Source organism: Lissotriton helveticus, chromosome 3_1, assembly GCF_964261635.1.
Source record: "Lissotriton helveticus chromosome 3_1, aLisHel1.1, whole genome shotgun sequence".
NCBI classification, from domain to species: domain Eukaryota; kingdom Metazoa; phylum Chordata; class Amphibia; order Caudata; family Salamandridae; genus Lissotriton; species Lissotriton helveticus.
In genome coordinates this window covers 1,153,030,673-1,153,045,206 of record NC_136061.1, presented here as the reverse complement: position 1 = coordinate 1,153,045,206, position 14,534 = coordinate 1,153,030,673, and the positions used below count along the sequence as shown (strand labels likewise).

Below are 14,534 nucleotides of genomic sequence, written 5' to 3'. Positions count from 1 at the left end.
AGAATATTTTATGTTCCGGTCTCGTAGACGCCGCTTCACGGACGTGAATCCTTGCCGCTGTCTCTGTACCAGCTGGGTGAAGTCCGGAAAAAATAACAACGAAGTGTTCTCGTAGGCCAACGGGCCCCTGGATCTCGCCGTTTGCAGGATAGCGTCTCTGTCCCGAAAATTCAGGACTCTGGCAATGATGGGACGCGGAGGCGCCCCGACCTTTGGGCGGCCACCGGGCATCCTGTGTGCCCTCTCCACAGTAAAGAACTTGCTGAGCCCCTTAGGCTTGAGGTGTTGCAGGATAAGATCCTCGACAAAAAGATCCGGGGTCGCCCCCTCAAATCGCTCCGGAACCCCTAGGATCCGAACGTTATTGCGGCGCGCCTGACCTTCGTACTCATCAAGTTTCCGATCAAATTGGTGTCGGGCCACCTTGAGGTCGCACACTGCCTTCTGAAGTTCCGAAACATCCTCGAGGAGGCTCCCAGTCTTAACCTCAAGGTCTTTAACCTTCTCAGAAGTTTTGGTGAGGTCAGCCCTGATGAGGCCCACCTCTATAGTAACCGTGTCCAGTTTCGTGTCGATCTTCCCCAGGGAGGATTGAACCCCGTTAATGGCGGCCATTAATTCCTTCATGGTAGGATCGTCACCAACCGGGTCACCTTCAGGGCCCCCGGTCGGAGTCAGTTTCGCATCAACTGGGGACCCCCTAGAAACGGCATACTTGTATATACGATTAGACTGGACCTGCCGAGTCGATTTCGGGATTTTCGGCGGATTCTTGTCAGGGTCTTGTGACGCCATCTCAACCGCAAAAGCAGGAGAAACCCACCACTCCTCAGTCGAGTGGAGACTGGTCTTGTGACGGACGACCTCAGAATAGGGTAGAGAGACCAAGGACACTCCAGCTGCCGCCCAGGTACGACAAAGTAAGATCCGACCGGCCACTTCCGGTATCGGAGGCAGATGTTGTCGCACTCCACCCCGGGTGGCTTCACACCCGGGGTCCCGGTCCCAGGGATCACAGGCCCCAATTCTTCCGGCGACAATATTCAGGCGCCAAAGCAGCCAATAAAGCCAAAATTTCACCTAGCGACTCAGGTTTTGGTCCCCCACCCGATGGTAGGGACGGGGTTCAGGATAGTGTACCGGATAGTCGGTCAGGTTGTGGCGGCCGGCGGAGCCGATGCTCAAGCGGCCATCTTGGTCGCCGGCACGGCTCCTCCATGTAGAAGCATTTTTAAAACCTTCATTAAAAATGGAAATGTGATTTGAGTCAGCGATATCATTTTGCTGTTACTGTGTAACGTTTATTATCTGCTGTAAAAGTTTTAGCTTCAACATAATTAGGTTGATATTGATGTTTCTATATGAATATTTTTTTTGCCTTTTTAGGTTTTCAGTTTTGATCCTGGGGCTACTGTGAAATTAAGAACTGCAGAGGATGTAAGGGCAGATGAAGATGTTACTAAGCTGTGCATTCACAAGCGAAAGATCATTGCTGTGGCTGCTCTTCATAAAAGCATGAAAGGGCCACATCCCTCTGTTGTTTTAAGTAGCCCAGGTGGAGGAACATGTAAGTATATTTTAAAGTGTTTTTACGTACTATGGATGTTTTAGAAGTCTATTTAGTCTCTACTCATGAAGTTGAAACACTTCCTCTCTATTAAGTTTTCACAATACTCATCCTTGCTTATCTGGGACTGGCCTGCAGAGCACTGCGTTATCAGTTTGTGATAAGAGATAAAGAGAAGTTCACTAAACTATAAATTGGGACCGTGCCATTCACTGCTTATGGCCTCACATGTTACCTCTCTCATGACACGTGAAATTACATCACTGATTAAATCATCCAGTCATTGTGACAGCGTCCTTTATGATTTGTTGACTTGAAATAATTCAACTCGCTACACCTGTGCCAATTTTTTATTTGCAGACACAAAGCATACCTGTCAAGTCACCCTTATTAGGTGGATGTTACTCTTTTTTTAACTGGTATTCCCATGCCATACACGCAAAATGCCTCTAGAGATTTTAAAGCTGTTGCTTTGTTAAAACGAATTAAAGGCATGACAATTCATTAAGCCAACGAATTCACACACCTAGAATCAGAATGATAGAGTTCCAAGAAAAGCATCAGGCTTAGACAATACCAGAATATCCAAGACAAACATTTCACAAGTAAAACCAGAGAAGCTTCGTAAGACTCGTATCAAGGTAAACACAGAGAAGCTTCAAGTCAAACATTTCAAAAGTAAAACCTGACGAGCTTCGTAAAAAGAGGTCTTCTCAAACACGGTCTCATCAGGGAAAACCTTTAAGAGAAGCTTTGTAAGAAGGCGTCTTCTCCTAACACAGACCAAACAGGAAAACCTTTCACCGACACAGGTGACAAACTCATATAAGGTACACACAGAGAGGCTTCATAAGCAGGAGTCTTCTCCTAACATAGCCCAAACAGGGAAAAACTTTTCACCCACACAATCCAACAATGCGGTAACCCGACACAATCAAGTCAACAAATAACCACAATTCAGTGGTTGATAAACCAAAGGCTACAGGAAACTAAGGGGTAAAATAGTGAGAGAGACCTTACACTCACACAGAGTATATTGACAATCACGCACACTAAGGTAACCAGGACTCTACACACTCATCTCCCCTTTTCCATGCAATAGCAGAAGCAAAGACATTACGAGGTACACACCACGCACACTAAGGTAACCAGGAACACTATACACTCACACATTAAGGTAACCAGGAACACTACTCACTCACCTCCTCCCTTTCCATGCAGATTCAATAAACAGAAAAATAGAACCAAGGAATGACCAATCTCACAAAACTGCAACATGCCCCCAAAACAGCATTGTATAAACACCCAGCTATATATATTTGATATACCTAATAGAGCAGGTCAAAACATCTGTAACACCACATAATAAAGCAATAAACGTAGTCACCGTCGTCTAATCGTTGGGATGACTCCTCACCCGAAATCTCCCAGCCATGAAGCCCTTTTTACACAGTTCAGTGAAGGTTATGCCAGGTTTTTAAACAACAAACTTCATGAGCGCCGCTATTGGCATTTTGCACATGTTGAAAAGAAGAATCACTAAAGCTCAAACGGCATGTCTCACGCTAAGGCTTTTGGCTGAGGTAGAACGACACTTCAGGGCACCATACAGGGGCAAAGCTTGAAGAGGAGAAACTCTTGGCTGAGGGAGAACACTGCGCTGAAGAAGGATGCCGCGTCAGAGCACTTTCCATAGAGCAAACTTTATTTAGTGTTGTAAATGAAGGATCTTCTCTAACCAGGTGATGTATAGATATATATATTGTAGATTTATTCACGAGTTAACAGCATCAGAAAGTTACAGGAAGATGTTAAGTCCATGTGATGCCCCACCAGGAGCAGCCTCTGTCCTGCTCAGCCTGCACACTCCAACTGACACTCACAACCTCACCAGCCACCCATTATTCCACAACATCATCAATCATCCAACATTCCAGACATCTCCAAGCACACCAGCACCCACTCTGGCTGAGCAGTAGAGAAACGATACATAGGCAATGGGAAAGGCAACAGTAGATCATAACATGCTTCTTTTTAAACGTTAAACACTCTCCAAAAAAGGAGTTTGTGCCTTGTTCACCTTAACATGGTATCCTCCTAAAGGCTTCATATGACCTGCAATTTTAAGTGAAGAAATGTCATAGGTAGACATTTACCACTGATTAGACACCTTCTACCAGGCTCTATGGTCAACTTTCCGTAGTTTAGATTAAATTCACTAAACACCTGCCTCAGACGAACTCAATGGCATGGAACATTACAGCCGTGCTTACAACCACAAAGTGAGCTTAAGACTTCTTAGTGAATCCCCCCTACATTCTACATTATTGAACACTGCAGTGCCTTAAAATCTTCAACGAAGTTCTGGAAATAAACGTCTCACCTTATAAATGTCTTTGTTATACAGAAATTGTCTATTAGAACTATTTAATATAGGCATGTGGCCATATATCCAATGATGGATAATCTGTTAACAGAAGCTTTGACCTTTCTCAAAGATGTTTAGGAACATGCTTTGGCTCTAAAGATCAGTCTACTTCAAAATATGACCCTGCAACTCTCATTAGGTATGCTATGGCTTTACCTTCTGTAGTTGGGGATCTCTGTGTATAGTCATAATCTAGTGAATAGTCCCGCCCATGTGCGTGGACCCCAGAGCAATCAAAAATAATCTCTTAAACTGTCTTCTTTGCAGTCCTGCATAGACACTTAAGAGAAAATCAAGACAAATAATGCAGCCTAACACTTCCAAGGCTACAAAGGTCACCCCCTCATCTAAACAGTGAAAAGGATAGCCAACAATGTCCGATTTTCCATAGGATGCCATTATGTGTCTGGAAAAGGGATATCGTGCCTTTAAGGAACTCTCCAGAGACCCTCGGTATCCCAGGATGCACAGCCAAAGTCCTTTTACTTTCAGTTCTTTTTGAAGGTGTATAAAGCAAGGCCTGTAGCATACATTACAGTACCATTTTCTCCACCGAGGAGGAGGGCGGGCGGTTCTGACTATAACAGAGATACCCCTACTACAGAACTGGAGTTACAGGTACAAAACTACTCCTTCTGTAGTAGGGGATCTCTGTGTATAGTCATAATCTAGTGAATAGAATGGCAAGCCCATCCCAAAAACCAACCCGGCGGTGGAGAAAAAACAGACAACACCTCTATTGTGCAAACAGATTTCTCAATGAAGCCTGTCCAACCTGAGCATCTGCTCTGACATCAAAGTCCAGACAGTAATGCTTAGCAAAGGTATGGACCGACTTCCAAGTGGCAGCCCTACAGATCTCTGCAATGGGAACATTCCGAAGGAAAGTTGTTGTAGATGCTTTGCCTCTGTTAGAATGAGCCTTAGGCTTACCCCCAAAGGTCTTATTAGCCTTCTGATAACATAACTGGATACAGGACACAATCCATCTAGAAATGGACTGTTTCGAGGTGGCAAGACCAGTCCTGACCGACCCATAATTGACAAAGAATTGGTCTGACCTACGAATGTCTTTGGTCTTATGCAAGTAGAATTTCAACACCCTTCTGACATCCAGGGAATGAAGAGACCTTTCCGCTGAAGTGGAAGGATTTTGGAAAAACGTAGGTAAAGTTATAGTCTGATTGACATAGAAATCAGAAATCACCTTTGGAAGGAACTTAGGGTGAGTACGCATCACAACCTTAGCAGCATGAAATACAGTATAAGGTTCTTGGCAACACAATGCCTGAATTTCACTCATCCTGCGGGCAGATGTAATGGCCACAAGGAAGGCCGCCTTCCATGACAAGTGCTGCAGAGAAGCCTTAGATTCAAAAGGCTCCTCATCAACCTGGACAGCACCCCATTCAGCTCCCATGATGGCGAAGGACGCCGAACAGGAGGAAACACTTTCTTCAATCCTTCCAAAAAATCTTTAATCACAGGGATCTGGAAGAAGGAGGTCTGTGAAGGGCATTTCCTATACGCAGTCAATGCTGCGAGGTGAACCTTAATAGAATGAAAATTAAGGCCAGAATGAGCCAAATGCAAAAGGTATGGAAGAATGACATCTTCCTTGCAGGTTGTCGGATCATAGTTCTTAGAAGTGCACCAGATGCAGAACCTCTTCCACTTGTAGGCATAGGAAGTCCTAGTGGAAGGTCTCTTAGCCTCCTTAAGTATAGTCATGCAATTGTCAGGAAGATTCAGGTGTCCATATTGCACTATCTCAGGAGCCATGCCGCCAAACTCCACGATGAGAGGTTGGGGTGCACCATCTGCCCCCCGAACTTCGTGAGAAGGTCCGGCCGACACGGCAGCCGCATGTGGGGTAGGAGAGACCGATGATGCAGGTCCGTGAACCACCACTGTCTGGGCCACTCCGGAGCAATGAGGATCATCCGTGCTCTGGACTGAGACAGCTTGATGAGCACTGCCGGAAACCGGGGAATGGGTGGAAAAGCGTACAGAAAGCTGTTCGACCAGCTTATCCATAGCCCGTTCCCCAGAGTCCCCGGTTTGTAATACCTGGAGGCGAAGTCTAGCAATTCGTCGTTTAGAACCCACTCGTGGTTTTCTTGCACCAGCCTGCTGAGTGCGTCCGCCTGAGCATTTTGCACACCTGGCAGATGGGTAGCCGTTATCGTCAGTCCTCTGGCTAGCAGCCAGTGCCAGATCGCCTGCGCTTCTTATGACAGTGTGCGTGATCTCGAGCACCCCTGCGTGTTGAGGTACTACATTGTGGTCGATGAAGGGGTGGCCTTTGTAGCCTTGAAAGTGTTAGGCTGCATTATTTGTCTTGATTTTCTCTTAAGTGTCTTTGCAGGACTGCAAAAAAGACAGCTTAAGAGATTATTTTTGATTGCTCCGGGGTCCACGCACATGGGCGGGACTATTCACTAGATTATGACTATAACAGAGATACCCCTACTACAGAACTGGATTTACAGGTAAGAAACTACTCCTTATTAATTATATGAAGTACTGCTTGCAACCCAAGCTTTAGTTGTTTGTAATACGGTGCACCATATAACTTTCAACATGCACAACCACACCCGTCTCCAGGACTTCACGCTATTTCCAATTGATGCATCCAGTTACGTACACAAAGTAACTCTACTTTGTATAACTACGATCTTATCAGTGATGGCATCAATGATGTTGTTTAACATGTCATGAGTGATGTAAAATGTGAGATCATAAGCAGTGCATTACAGTGGCACAAGTTATAGTTGGCACCAGACAACATTGAAAACATCACAAATCCAAAAGTTAAAATGATGTATTCATAGCATGTGTGGGCTGTATATACACATGATGTGCATACTCCTGCTAACTAGTGTTGGGCCTGGACTCTGCAAGTTGTTCTTTTTTCCTAGGGGAATTTTTATGGCCAGCTTTATCTGTCATATCTCCTCATCCTCAATACATAGTACAGGTTCAACAGCTCCTTTGTTAGATCGGGCTCAGAGAACTGCATCACCCATGGGCCGGACGGGGTGCCTGTTGATATTTTCCTATCTAACAAGAAATTGTGGGGGGCTCCGCTGCTAACAAAAGTCTTCAGTTCCATAGCCAGAATTGGACCCCAAACTTCTTGGAAGCACTCCATACCTATTCCAGTTGCTAACAAGCATTTGCAATGCAATAGGTCTCGCATTTACGCGAGTTTAAGCTATTGGCATTGTAAAGGACAATGCCTTTTATTTATGTTTTAAAAACGAAAAAATATAAAAGGCATTGTTATTTGCAATGTCAATAGCTGAAACTTGCGTAAGTACGAGACCTAATGCACTTCAAATTCTTGTTATGTTTATGCGATGATCCCGGTGTGGGAAAGGCTGGCTTGATCTGGTCGAGTTCCTCGGCTGGGAGGAATGGGCACCCACATGAGGGGAAGCGGGTAGAGGAGAGGAATTGGGGGGGTTGCCCAGCTCTGCAGAGAGACGTGAAGCTCCTTTTCTCGGAGACGCAAAGACACCAAGGAGTTGTAGCGAGAGAGACCGAGGTAAAGGGCAAGGGTAATCTGTATTTGTCCCCGAAAATGGAAACACTCATTTTACCACCCTCTAAAAGATGTCATTCAAAGTTCGGGTCAGACTGAAATCCACGACTTCTGGCACAGACCCCGGCAGCAATGGCATTATCCCAGTACACTATTTTCTCACTAGTTCTACGTATACAATGTCACTTTAATAGCTCTTAAAAAAACAAACTGAATATGAATTTAGCAGAGTAGCACATTTCGGATGAAAATGGAATTGCATCTTTTTACTCAGAGTTCTCCGTGCCTGCTTTTTGTTAGAGATCTAGCTCAGAGGGCAGGCCACTTGCTGCAGAGATCTACGTACAACCTGCAAATCTTGCGTCCACCGCTCACTAGTGGACACAGGACGAGGTGCCCTGTGGTATAATGAACCACTCAGAGAGAAGAAACGCGGGCTACGAAAATTGGAAAGAGCCTGGCGTAAGGACTACAATCCTGTTTCTGGATGCAGATATACACAGGCACTCACTAGCTATAAGTTAGCGATTATAGCCAGGAAGTCCGAGTTTTTTGAGGAGAGGATTACAACGGCAACGAATCCCCAGAAAGAAGTCTTCCGAGTTCTCACGGAGCTTAGAAAAAATAAGGAACAGACTCCGGACTTTACTCTGGAAGATTGCCAAAAATTTCAGGACTTTTTTACTAATAAAATTATCGATCTTGTCACTGAAATCACGGTGACCCCCAAGATAGACTGCCCGCCACAGGTTATGCCAGTTAGAACGTCAGTGATAACCCCATTATCTACCTTACCCTTGATTACAAAGGAGAGGTTGTCTATTCTTATGGGGCGGGTCAAGTCGGGCTCCAGGTCGGATCCGTGCCCACCTTAAGTGCTTAAACTTGCCCTTCCTGGCATAGAGGAAGATGTGCTGAGCCTCCTAAATCTATCTCTACAGGTAGGACCAGTGCCTGCCTCCTTTAAGGAAGCTCGGCTGATCCCCCTGCTAAAAAAAACGGGGGCGGACGTGAAATGTCTGAAAAACTTCAGACCAATCTCCCAGTTGCCGTTTTTGGCGAAAGTACTGGAGCAACATGTTCTGACCACTTTGTCGGAACACCTGGAAACCAATATGTTGTTAGAGCCGAATCAGGCAGGTTTTCGTGCGAATCATAGCACGGAGCTTGTTATGCTGTCGATTGTAGATGAGCTAAGGAACAGAGCAGACAAGAAAATTCTGGGTGCCCTGGTGCTGCTGGACCTCTCCGTGGCATTTGATACCGTGTGTCATGAACAATTATTGTCGCGGATGAGGGATTTCGGCATTCAGGGCACAGCACATGCATGGTTCACATCCTTTCTTCAAGGGAGGATGCAGAGAGTGCAACTAGGTGACCTGCTTTCCACCGCAACATCAATCACCTGCGGAGTACCGCAAGGGTCTGCTCTGTCACCCCTTATGTTCAATATATATCTACAGCCTCTGATTCTAATGCTCAATCAAATGGACTGCCAGGTGTATAACTACGCGGATGACACCCAACTCATCATCCAATTGGATGATAGTCAGGATGCCTCTGCAAGATTGCAAAATATTCTGAGAAGCACAGCTAACTGGATGTCCGGGAACTCCCTAAAGATCAATCCGGATAAAACCGAGGTGTTGCCAATCACCATCGCTGGCAACCCATGGAGCGATCAATTTTGGCCCAGGGAGCTGGGTATGCCCCCGGAACCGGCGGCAGTGGTTAAGAGCCTAGGCATCCATGTGGACGGTAAACTGTCCATGAAAAAACAAGTCACAGCTGTGGTGGGCACCTGCGTCGGCCTCCTCCGACAAATCAGGAAAGTTTCCTCGTTGCTGTCCTTTTCTACCCTGAGGAGTGCGGTCTCTGCTATGATTCTAGCCAGGTTGGACTATGGCAACTCGTTGTGCATAGGACTACCACAAAGACTCCTAAATAGAATGCAGATTGTTATGAACGATGCCGCGAGACTCATTTTTAAAAAGCCGAGGAACATTCATGCATCCCCCCCTCTTGCGTGAACTACATTGGTTGCCAGTTAAGCAGAGGCTAATGTTTAAGGGGCTATGTATTGTCCATAAAGCTCTTTATAGCAGGGCACCTAACTACATGAAATCACGTCTGCTTCCCTACAGACCGGGAAGGTTGCTTAGATCTGCAGAAGCTTTTCTCCTTGTCCAGCCACGTTGTAGACTGGCTACTGTGGGAGGGCGTGCTTTCTCACATACTCTCCCAGCTCTGTGGAATAAACTGCCATTGGAACTGCGGAAAGACACCAAGCTAATGTCTTTTCGAAAGAAATTATAAACGGTGCTCTTCCAGCAAGCGTGGGGCTGTCTTTAATCTGTAACCAGCTGTATCCTTCCGAATTGCCTAGCGGACCCTGTCAAAGCGCTTAGAGACCTCTGGGTTATAGTGCGCTATATAAATCAAATAAATAAATAAATAAACATGTGTCACCCTTCCAAAGTCCCTCAAATGATTACCCTCGGGCTACCACGCCTATTGTTAACAGCGCCAATAAGCAGCTTATTCTGTAGTATTATCTGTGTAAATGGACGCTCCTGCCTAGATAGATTGGGCTGAGGCCTATATGACTATGTCTTATTTTCTTAAGCACAGGGTTGACCTGTTACCTATACACGGATTCGGTGGGCTCGAGTTTACTGATGTTGTTGTTGTATTGCCCCCCGTTTCTCATCTCTCTCACTCTGTTCTCACCGTGTATCACGCCACCTTCTTTTCAGCTCCACGTTGGGTAGCAGCAGCTTCTATATTAACTCTGAAATTGATGTTGGGCCACCAGACACCTATGTAATGTTTGTGGTCTTTGGTTTGCTTTGAGCAGTTCGTGCAGCAGGACCTGTGCCTCTCGTCACTGCCATGCACGAGGTATTGTATTGTAATTGCAATTATATAGTGCTTACTACCCCTGACGAGGCGTTGAAGCGCTTTTTCAGCGGGTAGCACGCTACTCCGGGACCCATAGAGAATTAGTGTTGAATTAGTATAGTGAAACATGCAAGTACATTTTAAGTGGTGGATAGGTTAGTCAGTTATTTGGATTTGGAATGATAGCAGAAGGATAGAGCAGGACAAAGGTTTGTATTTATTTATCGCTTGTTGACGCATGCTATTCAGGAAGCCTATAAAGGATTAGTGGTGAATTAATATGGTGAAATATGAGGTAATTTCAGTGGTGGATATTAGTCTGTTACTTGGAGTGAGAAGGATAGCGGAGGGATTAAAGGGGAAGAAAGATTTCCATTCATATAGCACTTGTTACCCCTGATGGGTGTTGAAGCGCTTTTCTGGCGAGTAGCACGCCACTCCGGAACCCATAAAGGATTAGTGTTGAAAATTAGTATAGTATAAATATGAAGTAATTTGAGTAGTAGATATGTTATTCAATTATTTGGGCAGTATATTAGTATAGTTGAATATAGAATTTGAGAAGTGAACATGTTAGTCTGTTAATTTTGATTGAAAAGGATAGTGGAGGGAGAAATAGTGAAGGATCTTTTGTTTTAGGTCTTAGCAGTAGGTTTGGATGAGTAAAGAGGAGTCGGTGGGGAGAGTTTAGAAAGGTTTGTTTTAGGGGATCGGTGTATTAAAAAGAGGTGTCAGATGATGCAAGGAGGGGTAGAGCAGGAGAGAGTCTAGAAAGGGTTATTTTGGCGATCATAGTAGTGGTATGGGGTTTGGGATAAACGAGAGAGCGGATGTAGAGGATATATTGATAGATGTATAGTTTGAGAGATAGGATAGTGCATAGGAAGGAGTAGAAGAAAGAAGTTTGAGATGAGTCAGAAGGTTGGGCTAGAAGATATATTGAGCGAAGTATAGGCTGAGAAATAGGCTAGTGCGTTGGAAATGCTAAAAAATTCGAAGAAAGTGATAAATATATAGATCCATAAGTACATTGAAAGTATATAGATACATAAAGGAAGTAAGTATATTTAGATTAAATATATTGATAGAGGCACAGGATGAGAAATAGGGTAGTGCATTGGGTATGCTTTTTCAGGAGAAACGTAACAGACCTACAGATCCAAGTACATGGAAGGTACATAGATGCACAATGGAAGAATGTACATGTAGACCAAAGATGATTTTTATTTTTTGATTAATATTATTATTATTATTATTTTCTTTTCTCTTAACATAATTATTTTACATGTTTTATAAAGTATTACACAAAGATAGGTACATATCTATAGTGAAAACAAATGCTTATATACAGAGGGATATGCTGTAAATTTCTCTTTCCGTATGGTGCTTATGTGGGGAAGAGCCAAATCTTGAGTAGTTTTCTGAAGATTAAGTGGTTGTCGGTGGATCTTAAGTTGGGGGGTAAAGCGTTCCATATTTTGACTGCTTGATCAGAGAAGGATGTGCCACCCATGGTTTTTTCTTGTATGGTGGGATTTTGAGGCGAGATGCTCCTTTAGAGCAGAGGTTCCTATGTTGAATGTGTTTGGGGATTTTATTCCTGATGAAGAGTGGTACTATTCCATGCATTGCTTTGTGGGTAATACAAAGCAGCTTGAACGTGGATCTTCTGGCAACCGGTACCAATGCAGGGCTTTCAAGGCAGGGGAGATGTGGTCTCGTGGTTTGATATGCAGCAGCACATGGGTGCCTGGGTGCAATGTAGGAGTTGGGCTCCCAATAGAAACCAATGGAGGTCATTGGTTGAGGAAAAAGGCTGCAGGCTTGAGCCAAAAGACTGGATGAAGGGAACCAACAATTAGAGGTGAAGTTGGAGAGTTGCTGGACACTGTCGGTCGGGTACCCTAAGGCCTACGGCTTGCGGATGCTGAGGTTTCTTTTCGTGTCGGGGTTTTCTCTCCGGTCCCTGTCACGGTCAGGGGGACCATTCATGATGAGGCTGCAGGTGGCGTGGTGAAGGTCGGTAGTGATCGTCCAATGCTGGATCTCAGGTCAGGATTGCCGGGGAGACCTCGCTGAGGGGGTTGGGCAGTGGGCATCAGGTGCAGAGTGGTGTAGACGAGCGGTTCCATCTGGAGTCTGGACTTGGGTTTGGTGGTGGACAAATCCGATGTCCACGGAAGATCAGAGTCTTTCTCAAAGGCAGGACAGGTGTCTGGGGCTCTTGGAGCCTGCTGTTCTCAGAACTCGCCAGTTTCAGCTCACAGGGTCTCTGAAGCAGGAGACAAGCCGATAGAGCTGGGGACAAAGCAGTTGCCGTTGTCCTCTTCTGTGCAGCAGGGCTCTTCGGTCCTTCTTCTTAGGTTGTTGGAATCTAAGGAACAAGGTTCAGGGAGTCCTTAAATACTGAATTTAAGTGTGGTTCAAAGGTCATAGGGCAGTAGTCAATGGCTACTGTGCCCTAGAGTGACTACACCCTTTAGATGCCCCCTTCCTTGAGGAGAGGAGCACATTCCTGCTCCTATTAGGCCTAATTATTAATTATCCAATTCAAGATGGAGAATTTCTAAGATAGGGGTTCACCTCCGCTCCTGGCCACCCTAGGGGTGTGCCAGGCCAAGGTAGACACTCCTACCCTGCTTATTAATTTTCCCATCTATTCTGCCACTAAAATTGGGCCCAGGATGGGGGGCGGGCGGGCGGGCGGGCATCCCCACTAGTTGGAGCTGCCAGGATCAGCATAACACAAGTTGAGAACCTTTGAAGCTCACAGCCAAGCGTTGCTGTTCCTGCAAAGGGGAGGTGAGAAGCACCTCCACCGAGAGCAGGCTTTGTGTCTGACCTCCGAGAGCACAAATGCTCTCACCCCATGATGTCGGAAACCCGTCTGGTGGTGGCTGACTGGCAGGGACCAGTCAGCCAATACACTAGGAGCTAGCTGGTCGTTTTTCAGCGGGCATCTCTAAGATGCCCTTTGAGTGCATTTTATTCCAACACTAACATCAGTGTGGGTTTATTACGCTGAGAAGTGTGATATCAAACTCCTCAGTAAAGCCAACATGGAATTGTGGAGTTCATGTTGACAAACTCCCACCCCATGTACTCCAAATGGCTTCACTGCACTTACAATGTCTGTGAATGGTGCTTTCCCTGTCAAATCTGCTTTTTTACCACAGCTGTGCACATTTCCACCCTGCAATTCTTTGGTTGTCTGTGGGTTGAATTGACACCACTCAGCAAACAGGAAATTGGAGTATCCCCGTTCTTCTCTCCCTGGGAAAGAAGCCTCTCGATTCCAGCGCCATGGGGGGGCTGGCATCTCACTGTTTTTACTATACACCTACTCACTTAAAGACTCACTTTCAACATCAACCAGAGGACCAGCAGGTGTTTTTTCTTATAACATTGCCATTTTCACTAACACTGGCATAGTAATAGTAGATGATATCACACTGACCATATGATGTTCAGCACTGTCGAAGCACTACATCGGATTCTGCTGCCTTTTCTTACAGGACAATATGCTAATGCCGTTAGTATATTGTCCAGGATGGTCCTCTATAATAGGTTATATTTATTATGTCATGAGATGTAACATCTAGTCAGTGTCTGAAAACTGGGTAACCGACAAAAAGAATTTGAGCAGACATTGAGCAAGCAGCATATTTGTAAATTTACAGTAGAGGTGTGTTCTTTGGTATTCTTGCAGACTCATTTGAAATTCAATTTTTTGCCTTAAATGGACCAAGCATCAGAATTGTGGCTTGGGCCCTCATCTTTATTTATTTTTGTTCTTTTCTGGCATTTTCATATTCAGCACAGTACTCTCTTGTTGTGCGTGTTCTAGACTTCTTCCCCCTCTTTCAGATCTTCACAGAAAGACCCCTCAAGCGCATCTCATCCCTTTGGGGCAACGACCAGGAGTCTTGTAACACAAACCATATAGTCTGGCCTTATGGCATAATGAAAACTGACAGCAATAGGTTAACTTGATGACCTGTAGTGTGATGACTGAAAGGAGCACTGTAGTTTTGGCCAAAGGGGAGATGAGTAATTGTCTTAGCTTATGCAGAAAAAGTAGGTTCAAAGAA

The 14,534-nt window shown here is 45.1% G+C and overlaps 1 protein-coding gene across 2 annotated transcripts in view; it reads left to right on the top strand.

Annotated features, from left to right (window-relative positions):
* MBD5 (methyl-CpG binding domain protein 5) overlaps positions 1-14,534 on the top strand; it is a 501,160-nt gene that overhangs the window by 162,383 nt on the left and 324,243 nt on the right. For both annotated transcript variants that reach the window (XM_078681764.1, XM_078681763.1), the window contains exon 5: positions 1,387-1,567. In XM_078681764.1, coding sequence (XP_078537890.1) covers positions 1,387-1,567 — 181 coding nt within the window. The remainder of the gene's footprint in view (positions 1-1,386; positions 1,568-14,534) is intronic.